The sequence below is a fragment of the Protopterus annectens genome, chromosome 7.part0 (assembly GCF_019279795.1).
Source record: "Protopterus annectens isolate FY-2018-M chromosome 7.part0, PAN1.0, whole genome shotgun sequence".
NCBI classification, from domain to species: Eukaryota; Metazoa; Chordata; order Ceratodontiformes; family Protopteridae; genus Protopterus; species Protopterus annectens.
In genome coordinates, this window is record NC_056739.1 from 1,066,774,831 (window position 1) to 1,066,789,877 (window position 15,047).

General features: G+C 43.1%; 1 protein-coding gene across 2 annotated transcripts in view; it reads left to right on the forward strand.

The window, feature by feature from the left end:
* The first annotated feature begins 1,764 nt into the window (after positions 1-1,764).
* Positions 1,765-15,047, forward strand: part of DUT (deoxyuridine triphosphatase) — a 409,598-nt gene continuing 396,315 nt past the window's right edge. Inside the window, exons 1-2 of one of the 2 annotated variants that reach the window (XM_044077623.1) lie at positions 1,765-2,166; positions 2,353-2,497. In XM_044077623.1, coding sequence (XP_043933558.1) covers positions 2,079-2,166; positions 2,353-2,497 — 233 coding nt within the window. In that variant the 5' untranslated portion in view covers positions 1,765-2,078. Of the gene's footprint in view, positions 2,167-2,208; positions 2,498-15,047 lie in introns of those variants that run through there. The other variant, XM_044077624.1, reaches the window with a different exon arrangement.

Consider the following 15,047-nt stretch of genomic DNA (forward strand, 5'->3'; position numbering starts at 1 on the left):
TTCCCTACTCTCACTACAGATCACGTCATCTGCAAACATCATAGTCCACGGGGACTCCTGTCTGTCAACCTGTCCATCACCATTACAAATAAGAATGGGCTCGGAGCTGAACCTTGATGTAATCCCACCTCCACCTTAAACGCATCCGTCACTCCCACTGCAGACCTCAGCGCTGTCACACTACCCTTGTACATATCCTGTACCACTCTTACATACTTCTGTGACACTCCCGACTTCCTCATACAATACCACAACTCCTCTCTAGGCACCCTGTCGTATGCTTTCTCTAAATCCACAAAGACACAATGCAACTCCTTCTGACATTCTCTGTACTTCTCCATCAACACTCTCAAAGCAAACATTGCATCTGTAGTGCTCTTTCTTGGTATGAAACCATACTGCTGATCACTAATCATCACCTCCCTTCTTATCCTAGCTTCCACTACTCTTTCCCATAACTTCATGCCTCAATTTAATCCCTCTGTAGTTACTACAGCTCTGCACATCACCCTTATTCTTAAAAATCGGTACCAAAACACTTTTTCTCCATTCCTCAGGCATCCTCTCACTTTCCAAGATTTCATTAAACAATCTAGTTAAAAACTCCACTGCCATTTCACCTAAACACTTCCATGCTTCCACAGGTATGTCATCTGGACCAACAGCCTTTCCGTTCTTCATCCTCTTCATAGCTATCCTTACTTCCTCCTTGCTAATCCACTGCACTTCATGATTCACTATCCGCACATCATCCAACTTTCTCTCCCTCTCATTCTCTTCATTCATCAGCCCCTCAAAGTACTCTTTCCATCTGCTCAACACACTCTCCTCGCTTGTGAGTACGTTCCCCTCATTATCCTTTATCACCCTCACCTGCTGCACATCTTTTATGGTAAATGGGGCAAAATATCCAAGTAATATGACATTGGACAGCTCCGGGCAGCAGAAACTCTAGCTAATCCTCTGATCACTAGGCCATGGAGAATGACTTTTGGAGGCCCTAGCAAACTATAATGTTCTTTTGCTAAGATTAGAATATCGTCTACCATTAAATGCCCTTTTACCACAAAACCCACATACTGCAAAGCACCAAAAACAAAACCATAAGGTTCATTATCTTCTCCCTATCCACTGAATATCATTGCTACAGATTTAAAAAAATAAAAAGTTTGAAAGCTGGTATCCAATCCCATTCCTGTGGACAGGATTACATAATTATGTTTACAAATGTTAAGTTAATCAGCGTACAGATTTGTGCCTGTTTTACATGGGCCTTTGTCCAGATTTTTAATGTTTTTAGGTCGAGGGGTATGGATAGTTTTCTCATGCCCCAACTGAAACGGTATACCCGTGGTCAGTGGACTTACCTGGTTAACAAATGAATACAAAATTGTAAGACCAACCATACACGTAGTCATTGCAAAAGACTGACTTTACTATGTTGCCAAATTAAATCTTTTTCTAAAAATTGGCCTGCTTTTGTCACGTTGACGTAGTTAGATGATGCCAAATAATTGTTTCATACATAGAGCAGCAAATATTACTGTCCTAATAATTCAGAACATTTATCACATTCCTCCATAAAAAGGTACTTTCAAGTCCTTCATCAATTAATGTACGTTCTCATGCCGCCCCGGAAAAGGAGCTTTATTCAGGAGTTTATATCCGGGTAATCAAATGCAGTAATTTATAAATAATCCGTTTTACTGTTTGTAAGGGCTTCTCTTTGCTGTGATCTTTTATTCACGTGTGCTAAAAGCAAAATAAATAAATAAATAAATAATCTAATACTCTTAAGACCTTCTCATGTTAGCTCAATACGTCAAGATCGATTGATATTTCTAGAAATCAAGAGTTGTGCATGTTGAGAGTGAATGTTGGGCATTAACTGCCGTATTCCCCTATTATATTCTGCAACTTTGATTATAGCACTACACAGTTTCGTTAGCAGATTAGAAACGCAGAGGTGCATTGGGTATTTCAGTGTTTGTAGGTTTCAACTTTACGAAGAAACTCAACGCGGTATTTAATAGAGTGACATTTTATAGTAAATAATCAGTGGAACGATCAAACTACAAATGTCGGTTATTTGGAACAAAACACCTGTTCGTCTGCTTTTTACTGAAAGTGCCGGGATCCTACATGTTAGAGGACATAACACAGAAGGTACAAATAAACACTCTGCTTTTTAAGGTTGCCTTCGTTTTTGGTCAGCTTCCCCTTTACAAGTTTGGGAGGATATGACGCATGCACATTTTCGCGGGGTTTTAAAAAGTGAAACTGTTGGTTTGTACTAATAGCTTACTTTATAATTGTATTTATTGTTTTTTTATATTGCAATGCCTTGCCCAGATGTTACTCAGAATGGTTGTCCTGCAAAACGTGCAAAGGAAGAAAGTGCCCCAGAAAAAGTTATTTTAAAGTTTAAGAAGCTCTCAGAAAATGCATATACACCAACGAGAGGGTCTTCAAAGGCAGCAGGCTATGACTTGTATAGGTAGGTATTTTTACTCAGAAAATTATTCATTTTTTAAAGATTTACAAAAAAGATATAATTAAATTTTATTCAGTAGATTAAACAAACAGTAAACTATATACACAATATACATTTGACCTGAGATTAGATAATAAATAAACCAATCCAGACAGTTGTATACGAAGGTTACTATAGGTAGGTACTTAAATTTTCACTCTGGAAGCAAATGCATAGCTTCTACTGGAGTCCTTATCATTCTTGCAATGTTATATAGTTGCAGCCTCATGGCCAGATGTGTACATCTCGGGTGCCCATCATTATGAGGGATATAACGTGACTGATTTTGCTTACTATTTTTGTTAGGAATTGTTAATTAAAAAAAATGAAAATCTGAAAAAAGGTAATTAGTGAGAGGACTTTATATTTTTTTTAGGTATTTCAGCAATGGCTCTGTCTTACATCCCCTAAACGAACACGGTCTCTCATGTGGAACAAATGAGCAAAATGTAGAACACCTCTCAACAGCTTACATTCAGCTAGGAAGGGCACATGTCAGGATGGTTAAAACGTGCTACTTTAAACTTATAAAAAGTTATTTTAGTGAAGTACTATGAGGCAGTACTATTTTATCATGGATATCATTAAACAATCGTAACTCCGAAGGTGTGACTGACCCTTTCAATGTGAACTTTAAAGCACATGGACTTCTTTAAGAAATTCTATCCACGTTTTGCCTATTTGCTCTAGTCGCTGGCTGCTGTATCATTTAGCAGTCCGTATTTTGTTTTAGCTCCCATAAAATTTAATTATAGTCGATAATACCATTGATTTATTTTTCTAATACTGATTAGCAAATACTTGTTGATGCCCAAGACAGTCAACTTCTTAGTGGATTAAAGTAATATTTTAAAAACTTTTTCTGTTTGTTTTTTTCAATATTTCAGGACAAAAAGTTACGAGGTATGGTGAGAGGTTCACATTTTAGCGAGAGCAGCGTGGTGTTTGCACATCGGACTTGTGCCCTGCCCTCACCCACGTGTGCCTTTATCCCAAGTTATGCATTTGTACTGCTATTTCTAGTTTACGACGTGTTCTCGCAAGGCTGTGATGCTAATGTTCCTTATCAAAAATATCTAACTAATGACATTCTGGTAGCATCTTAGTATGTTAACTGAACCAGATGTCACCCTTTCAGTTACCGTCTTATTTCGCAGTGCTAATTGTGTGTGTATAGCACAGTCAACAGTGGTACAACTAAGAATACTAGATATAAAAAAAATTAGTAAAAATAAAAACAGGGTGTTCGATGTAGTGCAGCCACAGAAGATGGCGTTTGATAAATTTGTTTCCTTAGTTTTTTTTTTTTCTGAATGTCTTAAATCTTTTGGTGCTCCACGTACATCTCAACCTCTTAAAGCAAGAAATCTGGACAAAGGCCCGAAAATAGGGACAGTTTTTAAATATTGCTGGTAGAAAGTTGATAGAACAGGTTTTGCATTAGTATGAATTTTTTGAAGGGTATGAAGTCTGAAATCCAATTGTCTGTCATCTTCTAACTTTAGTCTTTAATGATTTGCCACTAATTTGCCAGGAAACCCCAATTTTAGGAAAATCTTACCAAAGATGAGGCACAAATCTGGACATTCTGTGAAAATCTGTACAGTTGAGTGGTGGTACTCACTCCTCCATCGCAGTCCCCCACCACTACTAATCTGTAAAGAACTGGCCTCATGGACTTATTGTATTGTCAGATAAATAATAAAAAAATTAAAAAATCGAGTTTACAGAAAAATGTTACTGAACTCAGTGTAATAATGATGATTTGTAATATAAAATTAATTGTGGAAACTGAACTGATTAACACCCTTATTGCTAATTAGGGGTGAAACTTATATCGCCACCCTATTGGAATGCACATGTCTAGCTCTTTCCCCCTGTATAAAACCCACTTTGGCGCGGTTTTTGCACTTGTTACTACTCAGCCAAGCTCCTCGTGGTCCTGCAGAGTGGTCCTAGCAGCAGAGAGGCATAAAGAGCGACTGCTTACCTGATGGTGTTTTTTTTTTCCTGCTACTACCTGTGCGACTGTCCGATCTAGATGAAAAGCAAGTATTTCCTCTCCTTTACCTGTTTTGAACTGTTGTTTTTCACCTGCACTTTTAAAGATTGTCCTGTTTGTTGCATTTACCTGTTCATAGGTTCATAGGTTCATACTAGGCTATCTGCCCGAGGGCATTTATAAGCCTAGCCCATTGTTTTGTGGCTTACGCCACCCCTTTAGTATGGGGAACTATACCCATTATTTTGCTGTGCCTCTGTCGAGCAGTGACACTGAGGTAATTCCTGGGGTATATCTGCGATCTCCCATCCATTGGTCAAGATTTCTCTTGAACAAGGCCAGCGAGGTGCTCTGCCTCACATGTACCGGGATTTTGTTCCACAGCATAGGGAGTCTTTGGGTGATGAATCTATCCCTCCAGCACGTCCTATTAATAGCCGTGTCGAGGTTTAAGTCTCCCGCCCTTGTGGCTCTGATGGATCTAGATTTTTTGAGGTGAAGCATATTCATCAAATCTGGGTTTGACATGGCCTTGTATGTTAGGCAAAGGTCACCTCTGAGCAAGCGGTAAGCGACTGAATAGAGCTGGAGTTCTTTGTCGGGCAGCATAGGACAGATTTTTGAGACCCTTTATCCTTTTGGTGAGGAACTTTTGTGGCCTCTCCAGCTGCTGCAAGTGTCGGGTCAGATACATTCCGAATGGGGCATTGTACTCAATCATTGGTCTGATGAGTGATGAGTAAAGGGAGACTATGACCTCCCTTGATCTAGATGAGAATCCCTTCATGATAAGGTGGGCAATGTAGAAGGACTTCCTAACTACTTTAGCTACATGGGTGTCGAATGACAGACTACTATCAACCTGGGTCCCCAGGTCCCTGATAACTTCTTCTGTGCTCAGTGGATTGCCACCTATTTGGTAGCTAGGGGTAACCTTGTTTTTCCCGAAGGGTATGACTATGCATTTTTTGGCATTTAACTTTAGGCCGTGGATCTGGCACCAGTTATCCGTTTCTGTGAGACCCTTCTGAAGGATATCTGTGTCAGATGTGTTTTCTACTATGGCCCAGTTTGCAGTCATCTGCAAACTTTGTCAGCCATAACCCTCCTGTGTTTGCTTGTACTTGGAAAAGTAGATGCCAAACAAGAGTGGGCCCAGGACTGAGCCCTGTGGGACACCACTTGTGACAGGCTTTGAGTCTGACATGGCGCCAGCAACTCTGACCCTGTGGGTTCTGTCACTCAGCCAGTTTGCAACCCATCTTGTGATGTATGGGTTAACATTTAAGCTGATGAGTTTTTCAATGATACCCGAGTGGGGTATTGTATCGAAGGCCTTAGCCATATCGAGGTAGGCTGTATGGACTGCCTTTCCCTCATCAATGGCTTTGGTGACTGTTTCAAAAAGTCAACCAAGTTTAAAAGGCATGATCTGCCTTTGACAAAGCCAAACTGGGTTGGATCCAAAGTCTGCAAATTCCCTATGTCTTTATTTATGAGGTCCATTATGATCCTCTCCATGGCTTTGCAGATAAGGCTTGTCAAGCTAATGGGCGGTAATTTCCAGGGTCTGTGGAGGCACCGCCTTTGTGAAGTGGGACCACAGTTGCAGTGCGCCACTCCTGGAGTGCGTATCCAGAGGTAAGACTTTGATTAAACAGCTGTCGTAGCTGTGGGTTTAATTCCTCATTGAGTTCGTGGAGCACACAGCCGGGGACACCATCGGGTCCCATGGATGCTGTGTTTTTGCTTTGGAGAGAGCAGTTCTCACTTGGGCGTTGGAGATGTTTGGGGGCTGCACTCATGTGGTATAGATATCTCTCCTTTTGGGGAGGGGAGAAGTTTGCACTGAACCTGTCAGCCAGTATGTTGGCAATGTCTGTAGGATCAGTAATCTTCACATCATTTTGAACTAGTTCTGAGCATATCTGGGAGTTTCCTCCTAGGTTTCTAACATAGCTAAAGAAGGCCTTATGATTGTCTTTTGAGTCTTTAGCTATTTTTCTCTCGAAATTTGCTTTGGATGATTTTATGAGAGCTCTTAGTTTTTACTTATAGTGATCAAGGGTGTCTTACCTTTTAAGGATTTTGCTCTATCTTGTAGTAGCTTCCTCCTTTTGTTGTAGAGTTTGTTTATGGCTGGGGTCCACCAGACTGGACGCTTGCCTTTGGTACAAAGAGTCTTTGTTTTGCTTGGGATTGCCTTATCCATGCAGTCCTGCAGGTGCTGGTAGAAGGCGTTTGTAAGTGATTCAGCGGCTTGAGTATTGTTTTCCGCGGCTCGGGGCCTGAAAGGAGACCACACTAGTCTTTAGAAGTGTGAAGTCGGCTTTTGAGAAGTTCTTTACTGTGGTCTTTTTTATTTCAGGTGGGGTGGGATGAGGACCTCCAGCGAGATTAGTTTGTGATCTGATCTCACCAGTGAGGGTATACTTCGGTGTTGAACATTGTGCTCCCATGTTCGTGATGATGAGATCAAGTATGTTATCTCCTCTTGTGGGGATGGTGACTAGTTGTTCCATGGCATTTGAGTTTATGAATTCCAGGAACTTTTGGGCTAGGGTGTTTGGGCTTGAGTAGTGTTCCCAGTCTATATTAGGGTAATTGAAGTCACCTAGTATGATGGTGTTTGGTGATACATTTATCCCCTCTAGTGTTTTCAGGAAGGCCATGTGAGTTTCCTGAGTTTGTGAGGGTGGCCTGTAACATGCTACAATTTGCAGAGCAGTCTTGCCTATGGTTAATTGCACCTGGATGGTCTCCGATGCATCGTGCGTTGCCACCAGTCTTGAGGTGTGGGTGTCCTTGATGAATATGGATACCCCCCCCTCCTTTCTTGGTATTGTCTGGATTTTGGGGCGGAACGCATGATATGAGGTAAAACCTGATAGCTGGGGTGCTCTCAGGAGCCTTGAACCAGGTTTCTGTCACAGCACAGACATCGATGTTCTCCATACTGAGAAGGGCCTCGAGTGCGTGCATTTTGAGATTTAGACTTCTGGCATTGAGCAGCATTACCCTTAGTTTTTTCCTTTTTGTGTTCTAGGGTGGTAGGTTTAGAATTTGAGCCTTGCCTAAAAAAGGCACTATGGGGGTGGCAAGAGCCTTTGCCAATATCCGAAATCCCAGGGGTGACACGTGCAAGCCGTCCCTTGCGAAGCAGCGTGGCTTGTCCAGCATGTCATCCCAGGCAGACAGATACTGGATCCCCTTTGAATGACACCAGTGTTTAAGCCAATTGTTAAAGCTGATCATCTTATCTCTGTATTGTGGCATCATTCTTGGTGAAGGTAGGATACTGCTCAAGGTCAGGGTCATACCTGCCTGGGCTACATAATCAGAGAGCTCCTCAATGTCTCTTTTCATGTAGTCCAAGGAGGTACGTCTCAGGTCGTTTACACCAGCGTGGACAATGACTGAGTCATATTTGTACCTGCTGTTGAGAGACCGGAGTGCTTGCGTTATGTGGCGGATTCTAGCGCCCGACAGGCAGCTTACTGTGACCTTCTCCTTACTCAGTCTGGTGAGCGGGACATCAGTGTGTCTGACTATGGAGTCACCAATGACTAGTGTGTCTGGTATTGTGTTTGGCCTTAAGGGCTGTGACTGTTTGACACTCTGACTGTGAGGTCTATGTGTTGCGGGTGTTGTGTTCTGAGGTGGTGGTTGTTTGGGTGTCTGCTTTGGTGGCCTCTGCTGTTTTGGTAGATTTTTGATCAGAGCCTCCGAGTATGTCTTTGTGTGTTTATGTGTATGATTTGAGGTTGTAATGGTACTATGTGAGACTGGGTCTATAGTGTGTGTGGTAACCTTCTCCTCCTGACTGGTCTTGCCAGTCCTATGTTGAGAGAGCTCAGCCTCCAGTTTGGCCGTATAGTTGCATCTCTCGCATGTATTTGTGTTTTGTGGGAGGAGGAAAGGGTTGTCTGTGTACATGAGGCAATTGAAACATTGCCTCAATATTCCCAGGTTCACCAGCTGAGCAGGAGAGGACACTAGCAACTGATCCTCGACATGCTAGAAGGGTAGACAAAAACTTTAAAAAAGATTCCGGGGCGTGGGTGACCGAGAAATGGGGGTTGCCTTTTGGGGTACTATCTATGACAAGAGTGCCGTATCAAGGTAATAAGTACTGTAGGAGCAAGTGCTAGGTTTAATAGATAGAGAATAGTCTACTTGGAGTCAAGTAGAGTTGATCTTTTAGTTATAGGATACGCTGATTTGATCAGTAGTATAGTTCGAGGAAGGTAGTTTTAAGGAAAATTTGAAGAGTGGACTTTAGGTAGCCGAATAGTTTAAACCTGCTTAACCGGCACTGCCCTAGTGTGCAACAGTGGCAGCTCAGCTAAATCGCTCTAAATCAGCTAACGCGTTTTATACCAGGGGCTGGAAAAAGCTAGAAACTGGCCCAAAGCGACCAATAAACTACTAGTTACTGGCTGAAACCTCACAAAACTGGACAAAAGGCAGCTCAATGCTTCCCACTCCCACTGGTAAGCAAGGTAGCTTCCCTTCCCCCAAATAAGGCAAGAAAACAGTACACAGGAACTACAACCAAAGCCCAGGAATCAGCAACTCTGAAACTGGACTAAACTAGTAAAGCAGGAAAGCAAGGTAGCTTCCTTCCCCAAATAAGGCAAGGAAACAGTACACAGGAACTACAACCAAAGCCCAGGAATCAGCAACTCTGAAACTGGACTAAACTAGTAAAGCAGGAAAAACAAGAGATATTTTTTTCTTTTTTTTTCACAAAACAGGCAGAAACAGGTACAGCAAACACTTACAAATGCTATGAATCAGCTACTACAGCTTACACAGAAGAATTTGCTACAAATACAGTCAAATAGTAACAAACAAGGATTCCAAGTGCAATATTAAGTTAAATGCAGTAAAAACAGCTTTAATGTAACAGAAAGGCAGGCGAAATACAGTTGCTAGGTTGAGGCTACGCACTCAAGTGTGCTAGCCGGTGTTGCATATTTATTGCATTTTCCTGCGGTTTGCTTACAAAAAAAGAAAAAAAAAACAAAAAATATGATCCTAGTTTCCTGTAGTCCAAATACAGGCTTTGCTGTATTCTGGACTTTTGGAAAGTTTGTGTTGCCCATTTCCTTTCTTGGATAAAAGGAGGCTTCTTTGTTCACCAGTGGGAGTGGGGAGCTTAGAGCAGCCTATGTATCCCTGGAGGAGTGTTTCCAGCACAAGAATCTGGTAGTCTATTGGCCGTTTTGGGCCAATTTCTAGCTCTTTCAAGTCCCCCTGTATAAAACCCGCTTTGCGCATAGAGCAGCATGGGGCAGTGCCGCTTAATTGGGTTTAAACCATTGTCGGCTCCACAAAGTCTGCTCTTCACTTTTTCCCTTAGAACTGCTTTAGCTTTCAAAATAAACACCGTATTCCTAATCGAAAGCCTGGCACTTGCTCACTAAAGCAATTATATGTCAGCACTAAAAAATTAAAGGCACTACATCCTCACCCCCCCCCCCCCCCCGAGTACCTTGTTCCCCATTGGCCCTTTTCTCAATTATAAAGGAGTTCCCTATACTATTCTAGCATCAGCACTAAAAAATTAAAAGCACTACATCCTCACAAATCCCAGTACCTTGTTCCCCATTGGCCCTTTTCTCCATTATAAAGGAGTTCCCTATACTATTGTAGCATGTCCAAAAGTCAGTTGTCAATCTCCTCTAGAGTCCAGCTGGTGAGTCTGGGAATCTTGAGGCAATGTTACAACTGCCTCTTGTACACAGACAACCCTCTCCTCCTTCCAACAAGTTCCAACATATGTGAGAGATGCAACCATATAGCCAAAATGGAGGCTAAGCGCTCTCAACTCAGTACTGGCGTCTCCAGTCAGGAGGAGAAGGTAACCACACACACTACAATTCCAGTCTCACTTAGACCTACCATAACAGCAAACCAAACACATAAACACACAAAATCATACTCGGAGGCTCTAAATAAAAATCTGCCTAAGCAGCAGAGACCTCCAAAGCAGACATCCAAGCAACCACCACCCCAAAACAAAACACGTGCAACACATAGTTCACAAAGCCAGTGTGCCGAACAGTCACAACCCGTAAGGCTAAACAACACACCTGATACACTTGTAATAGGTGATTCTATCGTCAGGCACACTGACGTCCTGCTCACCAGGCTGAACAAGGAGAAGGTCACGGTGAGCTGCCTGTCAGGCGCTAGGATCTACCACATAACACAAGCACTCGGGTCACTCCAAGGCAAGTACAAATATTGTCCATGCTGGTGTGAATGACCCTGAGACGTACCTCCCTGGACTACATGAAAAGAGAGAGAGGAGCTCTCTGAGCATGTAGCCCAGTCCGGTATGACCCTGACCTTGAGTAGCATCTTACCCTCACCAAGAATGATGCCACAATATGAAGACAAGATGATCAATTTCAACAATTGGCTTAAGTATTGGTGTCATTCAAAGGGGATCCAATGCCTGTCAGCCTGGGATGACGTGCTCGACAAGCCACATTGCTTCACTAGGGATGGCTTGCATCTGTCACCCCTGGGCTTTCGGATATTGGCAAAGGCTCTTGCCACCCCCATAGTGCCTTTTTAGGCAAGGCTCAAAAGACAAACCCACCTCCATAGGTATCACAAGGGAAAAGAAACGAAGGGTAATGCTACTCAACGCCAGAAGTCTAAACCTCAAGATGCATGCACTCGAAACTCTCCTCAGCATGGAGAACATCAATATCTGTGCAGTAACGGAAACCTGGTTCAAGGCTCCCGAGAGAACCCCAGCACTACCAGGTTATACCTCATACCATACTTTAAGGCCCCAAAACTCGGACCGAACCACAAAAGGAGGGGGAGTATCAATATTAGTCAAAGATACCCACACCTCCAGGTTGGTGGCACAGCACGAAGCATCGGAGACTATCCATGTGCAATTAACAGTGGGTAAAACTGCCTTCCAGTTTATAGCCTGCTACAGACCACCCTCCCAAACCCAGGAACCCCACTCGACCTTCCTGAGAACACTGGAAAATATGAAGGTCTCCCCAAACACCATTATATTGGGCGACTTCAACTACCCAAACATCGACTGGGAGCATTACTCTAGCTCCAACACCCTAGCCCAAAGGTTCCTAGAATTTATAAACTCAAATGCTATGGAACAACTTGTCACCATGCCCACAAGAGGGGAAAACATACTGGACCTGATCATCACCAGCATGGGGACTCTGTGCTCCAGACCAGAAGTGTATCCCTCACTGGTAAGATCAGACCATAAATTAATCTCACTGGATATCCACATCCCGACCCCACCCCCTGCCCAGAAAGCCACAGTGAAAAACTTCTCTAAAGCAAACTTCACACTCCTCAAAACCGAGGTAGAATCCTTCAAAGCCCCCGGGCCTGTGGAAAATACGGCCCAGACTGCAGAATCCTTTACAAACACATTCTATGAACACCTTCAGGAATGCATGGATCATGCAATCCCAAATAAAACCAAGACCCAATCCCCCAAGGGCAGGCGTCCTGTCTGGTGGACCCCAGCCATAAACAAACTATACAACAGAAGGAGGAAGCTACTGCACGATAGAGCAAAATCCCTAAAAGGGAAGGCATCTCTGATCAGTATTAGCAAAAAACTACGGGCTCTCATAAAATCATCTAAGGCCAGCTTCGAGAGAAAAATTGCACAGGACGCTAAAGATAATCGCAAGGCTTTCTTTAGTTATGTTAGGAACCTGGGTGGAAACTTCCAGATATGCTCAGTTAGTCCAAAATAGCAAAAAATACACTGAACCCACAGACATTGCCAACATCCTGGCTGACCGTTTCAGTGCAAACTTCTCTCCCCCCCCCCCCCCAAGAGCAAATATCTATCCCAGCAGAGTGCTGCCCCCTTGACATCTCAGATGCTCAGGTGATAGCCACCCTCTCCAAAGCAAAAAACACAGTATCAATGGGACCAGACTGTGTCCCGGGCTGCGTCCTACATGAACTCTAAGAAGAGCTGAACCCCAACATAATGCTACTGTTCAGTCTCAGCCTTACTACAGGATATGTACCCAAAGAGTGGCATACAGCAACAGTGGTCCCTCTCCACAAAGGTGGTGCCTCACCGGATCCTGGAAACTATCGCCCCATAAGCCTGACTAGCTTGGTCTGCAAAGCTATGGAGAGAATCATCATGGAACTCCTAAATAAAGATATTGGGGACCTACAGACACTGGATTCTACCCAGTATGGCTTTAAGGGCAGATCCTGTCTCTTAAACCTAGTTGATTTCTTTGAAACGGTCACCAAGGCCATTGACGAGGGGAAGGTGGTTCACACAGCCTACCTGGACCTCGCTAAAGCCTTCGATACAATACCCAACTCGGGCATCCTAGATAAGCTCTCCAGCTTAAATATCAACCCCTATGTCACTAGATGGGTTGCGAACTGGCTCAAGGACCGAACCCACATGGCCAGAATTGCTGGAGCCATGTCAGACTCCAAACCGGTTACAAGTGGCATCCCACAAGGCTCAGTCCTGGGATCTCTCTTGTTCGGTATGTATTTCTCAGAGGTACAGGCCAACACGGGAGGACTGTGGCTGACCAAGTTTGCAGATGACTGCAAACTATGGCACCATAATCGACTCTCCAGCTGACACAAGCATCCTCCAAAGGGATCTCATAGAAACAGATAACTGGTGCCAGAGCCATGGCCTCAAGCTAAACGCCAAAAAGTGTATAGTCATCCCCTTTGGCAAAAACAAAGTGCCCACAAATTACCACATAGGTGGTAATCCATTAAGTACGGAAGACGAAATTATGGACCTGGGGACCCAAGTTGATAGCAGTCTCTCTTTTGACAACCACGTGGCCAAAGTGGTTAGAAAAACCTTCTATACAGCCCACCTAATCATGAAGGGATTCACATCTAGATCAAGGGAGGTCATTGTGCCTCTTTACTCATCCCTCATCAGGCCCATAATTGAATACAATGCCCCTTTCGGGATGTACCTTACCCGACACCTGCAGCAACTAGAAAGACCCCAAAAGTACCTCACCAAGAGGATCAAAGAGCTCAAACAGATGCCATATGCTGCCCGGTTAAAGAAACTCCAGCTCTACTCAGTTGCATACCACCTGCTTAGAGGCGATCTATGCCTGACGTATAAAGTCATGTCCAACCCAGAATTAATGGACATGCTGCACCTCAGAAAATCCAAATCCCAATGACCTACGCGCTCGAAGGACTTGAACCTCAGCACTGAAATAAATAGGACACGCTGGAGGGACAGATTCATAACCCAGAGGCTCCCTTATAGAATCCCAGTCCAAGTTAGGCAGAGTCCCTCACTGACTCTCCAAGAGAAATCTTGACAAGTGGATGGGAGATTGTAGGTTTACCCTGGGTGTCACTTCTGTGTCACTGCTAGACAGATGCACAGTAAACTAATCTCAAAAAAGGGCATAGTAAAACATTTAAAATGGGTGGCGAAAGCCAAACACACTCTGGCTAGACTTGCAAATGCCCTAGGGCAGATAGCCTAGTATGAACCTATGTCTCACCCAGTAAAAACAAGTCTGTAGCAAATTAAGCCATGATGCATGGACAATATTTATTTTACATTTGTCGATGCCATGATGCATGGATGGAAGGAAAAAAATGTATTTATTTTACATTTGTTGACCAGGATAGTCTGACTGGATACATGTCCATTTTCAGCAGAGGCCTGGGGAGAAAAGCTCCAAACAAAACATACAGAAAAATCATATCAATACATGTTACATAAGTTTGCAGACTCAAGTTACAATCTGTCTTATTAAAGTTGCGCAAGTATATAGACTAACAATTATACACAGATTTTATGTAGCATAAAGTAGTGTTTATTTAGCACACACAGATTTTATATAGCATAAAGTAGTGTTTATTTAGCACACAATTAGAGAAGGACCTAGTCAGGATTAGAACAAGGAGATAGCCACTGTGTTTTAAAATATTGTTTGATACTTTTTTTGAATTGAGTTAGTGAGTATTTTAGAGTAAGGTCAGCAGGAAGAGAGTTCCAAGTTTTGCCAACAGAGTTGGCAAACAGGGAGTCCCCAGCTGAGTTGTTGGTTTTGAATGTTTGAACCAGCAGTCTGTTAGATGAGTGAAGTGGCCTGAGGTTAATATAGGGGCTGATGATTAAGTGCAGGTGTATTTTTAGGTTGGTTGAATGCTTTATATGCCACTATGAGCTGGTTGTATTTAAGTAGGCTAGGCAATTCTAGCCACCCTAGAAGATTTAGGTTATGACAGTCGTGTGTCCTGTATGCTTTTACAAGTGGCAAATCTCAGCAGTCTGTTAGATGAGTGAAGTGGCCTAAGGTTAATATAGGGGCTGATGATTAAGTGCAGGTGTATTTTTAGGTTGGTTGAGTGCTTTATATGCCAGTATGAGCTGGTTGTATTTAAGTAGGCTAGGCAATTCTAGCCACCCTAGAAGATTTAGGTTATGACAGTCGTGTGTCCTGTATGCTTTTACAAGTGGCA